At 50.4% G+C, this 11,047-nt stretch overlaps 1 protein-coding gene across 1 annotated transcript in view; it reads right to left on the minus strand.

Moving 5' to 3' along the window:
• Positions 1–11,047, minus strand: part of ALDH16A1 (aldehyde dehydrogenase 16 family member A1) — a 62,122-nt gene that overhangs the window by 48,298 nt on the left and 2,777 nt on the right. The window contains exons 2-6 of the mRNA XM_084805467.1: positions 9,317–9,702; positions 5,430–5,532; positions 3,156–3,282; positions 1,517–1,695; positions 458–535 (exon numbers count right to left, since the gene is read on the minus strand). Of these exons, the coding sequence (XP_084661593.1) occupies positions 458–535; positions 1,517–1,695; positions 3,156–3,282; positions 5,430–5,532; positions 9,317–9,702 (873 nt within the window). The remainder of the gene's footprint in view (positions 1–457; positions 536–1,516; positions 1,696–3,155; positions 3,283–5,429; positions 5,533–9,316; positions 9,703–11,047) is intronic.

Genomic DNA, 11,047 nt, shown 5'->3' on the forward strand with positions numbered 1-11,047 from the left:
TTTTTAAAAGCCTGGGTGCAGGAGGGAAGGGATGATTTGGGTGTGTGTGTGGATCACAGGGTTGGGAGGGGAAGGTTAACCCTTCCCTCCCCAGCAGTGACTTCCAGAAAATACTACCCCCTGCTCTACCATGCTGAAATGATCTCTGATCAGTGATAAGGGCAAGGGCCAGATGGGAACCTTTTGCGGGCTGTACCCTGCTCAGGGGCCTGAGGTTCCCCATCGCTGCTTTAAAGTATGTCTTTGTTATTTACTACATTCATCTCCCACCTGTCTTTCAAGTAGCTCAAGGTGGTACCCAAGATCTTTTGCCTCCCTGGCCCTCACCACCCCATTGGCTGAGTGGGGATTTGAACCTGGGCCTCCCAGGTCTGAGTCCGGCACCCTAACCACTACACCACCCTGACTCTCATGGCACTTGCTGGATGAGTGGAGACAGCTCCCCAACTGTACATACCCATGGCCAGCGCTGGGCACACCTTCCAGGTCAGAGTCAGCAAAGGGAACCTCCGAGGGAGGAGAGCAGCAACCACACCTAATGGGGGAGAGGCTCAGGTTTGACCAGAAATTCTCCAGATTCTAGAAGTATCAGGACTAGGCCAGCCTTCCTCAACCTGGCACCCTCCAGATGTGTTGGACTACAATGCCCACAATCCCTGACCACAGGCCATGATGGCTGGGCCTTATGGGAGCTATAGTCCAATACATCTGGAGGGCATCAGGTTTCTGATCCCTGCTCTACAACAGTGTTCCCCTACCTGGTGCCCTCCAGATGTGCTGGACTAGATGCTGGGAGTTGTGAGCCAACACATCTGGAGGGTGCTACGGTGGGAAAGGCTGCTCTTGAGCATTTAACAGAAAGGGGCAGGAAGCCAGGATGCCTGGGTTTACGAAGAAGCAAGCGAGGGCTCATGAGTTAGGGCAGGGAGTGTGCAGGAGACGAGGCCGGGGTTTCCTCCATTCCAAAAGGATCAAGCCCTGAAGGGGGCCTCTCTTTGGGGGCCCGCTGTGAGCGAAGTGAATCTAGGGTCCAAGACGTCAACTCCATGGTGTGCTATTCCACATAAAGGGCAAAAAAAACCCACCCCAAAGCAAAGCCACCATAATTTCTAGAAGGTTTATATCCCATGGGGAAGCAAGGTTCCAGCTCCCAGCTCCAGCTCCCAGAACATGCGGTGGGAGAGTGCAGCAGTGGGAGCAAAGACTGGACTCCACCCCCGCCCGTGCCCCAAAGCAGCCACTGGCCAGAGTCACTGGTGCTTCCCCGCTCCCCAAAAGGATGAGACTTTGACAGAGGAAGATACAACATCTCCCAGTGCACACGTAAGATGCACCATGCAAGTCACGAGTCCTTAAGTTTGGAGACGTTCGGCTCTTACTAGGGCAAGATGCCCCTTTCCTCTGGTGCTGTGATAGCATTCTCCCCAACACGCAGGGGCAGACGGCAGCACAACCTTATGCGGAAAGGCTGCAGGGCTCCAGTTCTTGTGCTATGACTGCTGCCCCAGCAACTCACCGAGGGGCTTCCAGCCCTTCATCTCCACCTCCATCAGCTGGGCCCAGCCGGCGTGATGGTAGAAATGCCGGACGACAAGAGGCAGGTCTGTATCTCGGGCTTCCCGGATGAGCTTCCCGCTGTCGAGGCTCTCCAGAAGGCCAAGAAGCCGCTGGTGTTTCTGAAGGGTCCTGGCCACACTGGGGGGGGGGGGGAGAAGAGGGGGAGACAGCCTTGAGTCAGTCATCGTCAGGCCAAGCAAGGAGCCAAATGCCCTGAAAATGGCTGCGTGTTTCCCCATCCGTTCTCCCGATTTAGAAGAAGCGGTGCCTTAGAGAGCAAACGGTCACTTCCGGGTACAGCTAGACCAGCTCTCCGAAACTGGCGCCCTCCAGATGTGTTGGGACTACAACTCCCAGCTGGGCTCATCTAAACTATATCACGGGGTGGGCAACACATGAGCTGTAGGCTGCAGGTAGCCCCCAACACACCACCAGAATTCACAGAAGCAGTGGCAAAAAATAAAATGGAGGCCAGTCCTATGCACGTTTAGACAGAAAAACATGGGAGGTGTAGGGCTTTTTTCTGTCTAAAAGTGCATAGGACTGGGCCCTAAATCATCCATTTACCACTCCTGAGTGGTAAGTAGTTACGTTTAGCTTGAGAACAAGCTAAATTCAACCTATTTACCACTGTGCAGAAGGGGCGATTTTTTTGCGGACACCACCATCACCCTGTGGAATTTTGCGGGGCAGCGGGAATGTGGGCTGGGGAGGGGATGGAAATGGCCCCCAGGCTCCCCACAGTTGCCCACCCCAGCTGTTTTACACCAGTTTGATTGCTACAGCTCCCCTCAAAGATTCCTGGGAAAGGCCCTTCAATGAGAATTCTGTTGGGGATCCCTAAGTCTTCCGCCCTGCCCCAAACTCGAGTTCCCAGAGATCCCTTGAGGAGAAAGAGTTATCCTTAAGCCAAATCCACAATGTCAAGATGAATCATCAGGCTCTTTGTAAGTAAAATAATAAGCCCATCACAGACTAAACTACACGATACGTTAAACACACCCTGTGCGGCTTTGCCTCCCTTTCTTTTTCAGTTACAACTACACGGGGCCCCAATCCAGACTGGCACCACCGCATGTGCGTAGGGGAGGTTTAAACCTTCCCTCCCAGCTGCTTATTTTTGTAAATTCACCCCCTACCCCACATGGGGGTTAAAAATAGAAAGAAAAAACTCCATCGGCACCAATGGAGGTCCCCCGCACTTTCTTTAACCCCCATGCATGGGGGAGGGAGCTAAATTTAGGAAAACAAATAGCTGGGAAGGGAAGGTTTAATCCCCCCGCCAACCTACGTGCAGTGGTCCCATGGGGGACTCCTCCATGCCCCAATTGGGAGGAGAGTAGCATGCAGGGAAATCCAGACTGTTATTTCCGCTCTGAGGTAACAGTGGAGATGTCTCGCTGGAGGAACCCAAGGAGGCGCTATAGCCATTTGTAGAACATCTGTATGCTCGATGAGGCCCGTAGGCCTGCACTAAGTACGTAACGTATTGTGTTGTTTAGCCCCGAGGTAGACGTGACAACAGTTCCAGAGCCACCAGAGCTCTGGGAGAAACTCTCATGCGTTCGCAAGATTGGCTTGTTGTGGCTGCCACATACTTGTACAAGTGTCGGGCTCGAACGTGGCCAGGGAGTTGGCTCCACATTCCAAAGGCTTTCGTGGCAGCCTCAACAGCTGCGTTCACATCTTCTCCGCTGCCCTGGAGGGTGGTGGCCAGCAGCTCCCCTGAGGAGTGGGGGAGAAAGGAAGAGGTTGAGGCTTTTTTTGTTTCAGGGTTTGTTTTACAGCAAATCTGTAAAATCTGTGAAACCAGCACAAGATGAAATGAAGGATGCAGATCCTTCTAAATTAAGGATCTGCTCACTGCAACGGTATTCTGAAAAACGTGTCTGTTTTTTTTTTTTTAAAGGAATCTAGTCCTCATGATTTTGGAGAAAGCAGAAACAGTAACCTCAATTTCCTGTTAAGGGCTTGGAAACCAAAAGACCTCTGAGCAGAACTGCATCTCAGGAATATCAATAGTCACACAAAGCAGCCCATTCCACTTCAGCTTACTTCCAAGAGTAGCCCCATAATATCATGCATGTCCCAACCTTTCCTGCCCAGCCCATGACAAAGCAACTGGAACAAACCATTCCAAACCAAAATGTGCAAATGTACTTAGACAAAGTGTGTACAAATAGCTTAATCAAACTAGCTCAAAGTAGGCTAGATGAAACAATGATCCGGTGGATCCACACTTGGCTACACAGTCGGACTCAAAGAATGCTTATCAATGGGAACTTCTCAAACTGGGGAGAGGTAACGAGTGGGGCACCGCAGGGCTCAGTTCTGGGTCCAGTGCTCTTCAACATTTTTATTAATGACTTGGAGGAGGAGGTGCAGGGAATGCTGATCACATTTGCAGATGACACAAAACTGGGCGGGATAGCTAATACGTTGGAAGACAGAAACAAAATTCAAAGTGATCTTGATAGACTGGAGCGCTGGGCAGAAAACAATAGAATGACATTTAATAGGGATAAATGCCAAGTTCTCACCTAGGAAAAAGAAACCAAATGCACAGTTACAAGATGGGGGATACGTGGCTCAACAACACGACAAGCGAGAAGGATCTTGGAACTGTTGTAGATCACAAGCGGAATATGAGCCAACCGTGTGATGTGGCTGCAAAAAAGGCAAATGCTATTTTGGGCTGCATTCATAGAAGCATCGCTTCCAAATCCCGGGAAGTACTAGTTCCCCTCTACTCAGCACTGCTTAGGCCTCATCTGGAGTACTGTGTCCAGTTCTGGGCACCACATTTTAAGAAGGATGCAGACAAACTGGAGAGGGTTCAGAGGAGGGCAATAAAGATGATCAGGGGACTGGAAACAAAGCCCTATGAAGAGAGACTGAAAGAACTGGGCATGTTGAGCCTTGAGAAGAGAAGACTGAGGGGAGATACGATAGTGCTCTTCAAGTCCTTGAAAGGTTGTCACAGAGAGGGAGGCCAGGATCTCTTCTCGATCATCCCAGAGCGCAGGACATGGAATAATGGGCTCAAGTGACAGGAAGCCAGATTCTGGCTGAACATCAGGAAAAACTTCCTGTTAGAGCAATACGACAATGGAACCAATTACCTAGGGAGGTGGTGGGCTCTCCCACACTGGAGGTGTTCAAGACGAGGCTGGACAGCTATCTGTCAGGGATGCTCTGACTTGGATTCCTGCATTGAGCAGGGGGTTGGACTCGATGGCCTTGTAGGCCACTTCCAACCCTACTATTCTATGAATCTTTTAAAAAACAACAACCATACACTCACAGAATTCCAGACAGACCACCTGGACATCCCTATGTTTTCTGCCCCAAATAACCCAAACTCTATGCGAGGAATAGCCAAATTTTGCAATCAAAATAAATTACATAGAATCAATCAAATATGGAACAGTTCTGCTATTTGACATCATCTGTTCCAGGAGCGGACAGAAGGTAGATCCAGATCTACCAGTAGAACTCTGGGCGATTTGCAGTAGATCTGCAAGGCTTTCTTTAGTCCCAATAGTGGGGCACTAGCTTCATTTGGGGGGGGGGGTAGATTTTCTTTAAAAAAAAATGTGCTGACCTCCCGTTTTTTCCCCAGGTCTTCACATTTCTACTCCTGATAATTCGATGTCCTAAGTAGTCCTCCTTTTGTTTACCTAGATGCATTGCTCCTGAGTTTTCAAGCTAGTTTCACAATCATAAGGACTACAAACTTGGTTAAAAAAAAAATTAAATCCAAGGCTCTGAAGAACGCTCACTTTTGTGCCCTGTGTCAAACTCTGAGCATACGTAGAGATATCACAGAACTGTAGAATATATGCAATCTTTCTCTTCTTGTCTTTCTCTACCTGTAGTGGGATTCTTGGTGGCCCAGGTCTCTCTGCCATCTGGTTTCAGCCACTTCCCATCTACGAAATGCCCAAAGCTACGGCCATGAGATTCCAGCCAAGACTGAAAAGAAAGAGGGAAATGGGTGAGAGAAGAGAGCAATGAAGGTACAACTGGACATCATCCAAAATCCTCTTCATTCTCTGGGAGACAGAGGGAGAATCTAGAATCTAGATCTAAATTTGTTTTCGTTTTTTGAAGTATGAATAGTGTCTAATTATTTTAGGGGTGAAAGTTGTTGGACTGCAACTCCCATCATTCCTGACCATTAGCCATGCTGGCTGGGGCTGATGGGGCTTGGAATCCAACATCTTAGAGGGTCCGAACTTCCCCACCCCTGATCTAGATGACATATTTTCACCTCTAAAATAAAATTAGGCACAATTCATACTTTAAGCCAGCCAGCCAGCCACCCAAATTTAGCTTTGGGCATTGGTGAACTGGTCTTGCGAATGCTCCCACACACAACGAGCACCTAACTTGCCATAGCCTGGAAAGGCGGGAAGTGGCAAATCCCGATGACCACTTGCCTCTTGGCATCGATCACACTAGTTGAGCCATGCCAAATCCTTCCAAGAAAAAAAGAGGCCAAGATCAAGAACCAGCTTGTGGCGGCTTCCTCATCTCCAAAAACAACAACAAAAAGGTGCAATGTGCTTCTCCGGGTACTCTGGCTGGATTCCCCCTTCTGAACAGACAAGAGCCAAGGCCAGTTCCTGGAGCCTCCCACTGGAAAGATCCCAAGTGAGTCCTTGGAAAGCAGCTGCCAATCAGAGCAGACAGAATGGTAGCAAACATTTCCTGCAATGGCACAGGTTCAATTGCATGATTCTTGAGGTCCTTTCCCACTCTATTATTCTAGCTCAGGGGAGGGCAGCCTTTTCTCTGCCAAGGGCCACATTCCCTTGTGGGTAATCTGTCGGGGGCTGCATGCCAGCGGTGAGTGGGGCTGAAGCCAGCAGTGAGCTGAGAAAGAGCCAAAAGTGGGTCACCCCTTTTCTCTTTCTGCCTCTCCCTTTTCCCCTCTCTCTACCTTCCTTCCCAGCCAGCGGCCTGCCTGGAAAAGGACAGATTGCCTTCATCAGAGGTCTGAACTGACTGCACGCGGAGGAAGGGCCTGTGAACTCCAGCCAAGGGCCGCATGAGGCCCACCTGTTCTAGGTAGACCAATGGACTGACTTGCAGTACGGCAGCTGCACACGTCATGCATTATCCACTGGTCTGGATCAGTAAGCGCTCTACACAAGACACAAAGGGGAAACAGCAGGACTCTCGGGTACAGTTGGAAATCTTCTAACTGGAAACGCCAGGGTCTGAATCTAGCACCTTACTTGTACAAAGCACATGCCTCAAATATTAAACCACAGACACTGCCTTGAAGGGCAGGATCAAAACTCACAACTCCCTGTGTAGAATGCGGTACACTGAACCATCAAGCAGCACAGTCCTGAGGGGTGGCCACAAGATCACTTGCGGCCCTCGAGATGTTTCGGCCTACAGCTTCCATCAGGTCTAGACAAAAGAGTGAATGGTGAGGGATCATGGGAGTTGTAGGCCAAAACATCGAGAGGGCTGCAAGTGGGCCACTCGACATAGAGTTTTGTCACCTGTTTAGGTCGACACAACCTCTTTCGGGAAGTTATTAAATGCAGCTAGGGTAGGCCTTGGCAGAACATGGCTTCAACCACAGGCCAAGGGCTTTGCAGCATACATGAAAAAGAGTTAGCTTTGTTATTAAAGCCGCAGTGCTTCACCCAGGGGTGGGCAACCTTCTTATCCTAAGGAGCATACGGTGGAGGATAGAGCCAGCGTCCCCCTTACTCTCCCCACCCCCACAGCCTGTCTCCCATTCTCTCTCTCTCCTTCAGATTCACGGGGAAGACGTGTGTATAGGGAAGGGCGAGCTACCAACCCCCCTCCCGTATAACATCCTCCCCATCACAACCACACACCCCTGGACCTGCGGAACACAGGGTGCCAAAAAAGTGTTTGGCACCCTGTGGGGAGTGTGATTTACAGGGGGAGGACGGTATGCTGGGAGGACGGTCCCCTCACTCCAGCACCCCATCACAATCACACTCCTCCCCAGTCCGCTGCTCCACTGTTCGCTGGACTGTGGGGAGTGTATTTGTCACGAGGAGAATGGCACACGTGAAGGGGAGTTGCAGGGGGCCTTGGCAGTGGCAGCTTGGGCACCTGTGCAGGCTGCTGATGGCCGAATGTGGCCCACGGGCAGGTTACATGCAGGTTTGTCAATCAGATTGATCAGGTAAAAAAAAACACCATTTAGGGTGCAATCCTATGCATGTTTAGACAGAAAAAGTCCTAAATTCCCAGCACACCCCTGCCAGCCATGCTGGCTAGGGCATGCTGGGAGCTGTAGGGCTTTTTTCTGTCTAAACATGCACAGGCTCGTGCCCTAAATTGATTAAAGGATGCCCTCTGGATCTGTTGGACTTGAATTCCCATCAGCCTGCATGGCCAATGGTCAGGAATGCTACAAGTTATAGTCTGGAGGACACCAGGCTGGGGAAAGGTGTGCTAAGATTTGCTTAGAGCAGCCTCCCCATTAGCTGGCCCCCTCCAGATGTGTTGGACTGCAAGTCCCATCATCCCCAGCCAGCATGCTGCCTGGGGGCTGGCAGTCCAATGCATCTGGAGGGGGCCAGCTAATGGGGAAGCTGGTTTAGGGAGGCCACAGAGGTCATAAATTCAGGGGGTGTTAGTCTGAATCAACAACTTTTGTTTACCCAGCCAAGGAGTCCTGGGATGTTCCAGCCATGTGTGTCTGTGTCTGCGTGTGGGGTGAGGTGGGGTGGGGAACAACACACAAACATCCTATCTCGAGTCATTCCCTGGTCATTGTGTGCTTGCCGGGACCTTTCAGCCCTACCCACCTCTGTGTACCGGAGACACAGACCAACTATGCTATGATTTACATGGTCGCTTCAAAATAACATATAGAAGGAAGGCCAGAATCCACCATCAATAATCAATGGATCTCCACCTCCTCTCCTTTAAAGGTTAGATATGGTTAACAATAAAGGGTTTTAAGGCTACAGCACTTTAAGGAGCAGCCTATCTTAAGAGACCGGTTCCAGGGGCCCCAAGAAAAGGGACCCACGTCCTCCAAAAGAAGAGTGGAAAGGGGCTGAGCAAGGCTGGAGAGCCCATGACCTCCCACGTGACCTTGGACTCCAACTCCCATCAGCCAAATATTCACCATGCTGGCTCGGGCACATGGGAATTGGGAGCCAACAACAACTGGAGGGCCACAGGTTCCCCAACCCTGGGGCTAGGGTCAGCATATAAGCTGGCCAGTTGCTAAAGGGGTTTTTAATTGGTTTGGTACTCCCCCCCCCCCCCTCTTTCCTTGTGTGTCGTGTATTTTTAGATTGTAAACCTACGGGCAGGAACTGTGGTCCATTGATTATACGTAAGCTAATCTGGAAGCCTTTTTGGCTGAGGAGTGGCATAAAAAATACTTCAAATAAATAAATAAAAATAAATTTATTTTATGGTTGTGTTTTTAATTGATTTGTTTTCATTTTATGTTTTAATTAAGATTTTGTTTTTTAATCTGGATCTTATTGTTGGTCGCTTTGAGTGCCATTTTTTGGCAGACAAGCAGGATAGTAAACAAACAAACAATAAACCCAGACTTGGGGGTCTCTCTGACGAGGGAGCCGGATGGCCTGGTTCCCTCTGGATTTAGGGAGCCTTGATCATCGTTGACCATTGGCCATATTGGCTGGGGCTGATGGGAGTTGTAGGCCAAAGCCATTCTGAGGGACCCAGGCTGGGGAAGATTGGTGGGACCCAATGGGTTGCTCTTAGCACAGGCAACCTTTAAGGGAAGGGGCTCTGGAACACTGGTTTCTTCAGGAGGTTCCCCTTTGGCGTCTTTGCAGAGGTCTTTGTTCCAGTTCTCCTCCTTCACAGGCCGTGGGCCGTTCGCCTCCTTCTCTTCTCCTACCGCCTCCTTCTCCTTCTGGCTCCTGGCCCACATCTGCCGGATCCAGTCCATCTCGGCTGTCCAGAGCTGCCTGTCCTTCTCCCGCTGGGCTTTCTCCTCCTCCCACAAGCCCTGGAAGAGCTTCTCCCGCTCCCGGAAATGCGTCCGGATGTCCCGCACCAGCTCGTCGAATTTGTCATCCCGGGGTCTCTTCCTCCTGTTCCGGAGCTGGGCCAACTTCTCCCGCGTGCTCAGCAGGCTCCGGGGCCTGGAAAAAGCTGGTGGGAGAGATGGGGAAAAGGGTTATTCAGAATCACAGACACAGCGACCAAAGCCATGCCTTCCGACTCCCAAAGGCTGCCAGCACATGTTCAACTCAAACCAATGGAATATATCAGGGGTGCAGAACCTCAGGCCAAATCCAGCCCACCTGGGGGCCAAATCCAGCACGCCCAGGTTCCCCATATGGCCACACCCCCTTTCTCCCAACCACAGACCGTTTGGGGATTTCCTGCTTTTTGTGAGATTCCTTCCCCCCCTTCTAAACAGATTATGCTTTTCCTTAGGTTTACTTACTGGGAGTTAAGAGCTTTCAGCTAAAATATGCTGGTATTTTTGGCCCCACCAACCACCAGAATGGAATTCGGGTCTTGGGCTGAAAGAGATTCTGCATCCCTGGAAATACACACTCACTCCCCCCCCCCAAATGGTGCATTATGGTGGCTATGTAGCCAAAACGGGGAACCCCAAGACAGAAAAGTCATCAGGGAAAAAATAACCTAAGGGGGCAAAAAAATCCCCTAACAGCTCAACTGAGTGCTGAGCAGGCTCAGCGGCCAAAGAACACCAAATCCCTGTTTACGGGTGGGGAATAGAAAACCAGAGAGGAAATGGGGATGGAAAAGAGCAGCCTCCCCCAATGTGGCACCCTGCAGGTGTGTTGGACTACAACTCCCATAAGCACCAGCTGGCTGGGACTGATGGGAGTTGTAGTCCAACACATCTGTAGGGCGCCACTTTGGGGGAGGCTTGAATAGAGTATCCCGGAAGAAGGCATGGCTGGCTAGCTGGCACCCTGAACAGGAGTGCTCCACACTGCCACGTTTCTTGCCTGGTCCCCCTTGCATTCTTAAAAGTGGCTTCACTGGACCACTGGCTTAAGGATGCAAAGCATCACCTATTGTACCTAGCACAATGCCAGGGCTGGGAGGAGGAGCAGGGGTGGGGGGAAATAAAGCACCATAGGTTCTATATAAAATAGCGCCACCATCAGGGCAGCCCACAAACTACGCACACAGAACCAGTGTGAGATTCAACCATCTTTACAATCTCAGTGTGGCAGAAGCAACTGATAGCTATTTCAAACCAGGCTTGCAAAAGGCACCCCCCCCCCCTTACCTCTGGCAAGCTGTTTTTTTTCTCCCCCTTGACAAACTAGACAAGGAAGTTTCTGCAAAGTGGAAGAGAGTGAGTTCTAAATCACGCCCACCCTCCTTTTAGGCCAATGGTGTACTAGAAACAACCTGCCTTACATTTACCTAAGTAATGTATAGACAAGTCACTTTTGTGTCCTAATTGGCAAAGGCTGCTTTCACACAGAGTAGCAAAGCATCAGAAACAACC

This window comes from Heloderma suspectum, chromosome 6 (assembly GCF_057233095.1).
Source record: "Heloderma suspectum isolate Gila_16-S chromosome 6, 16-S_ref, whole genome shotgun sequence".
NCBI lineage: Eukaryota > Metazoa > Chordata > Lepidosauria > Squamata > Helodermatidae > Heloderma > Heloderma suspectum.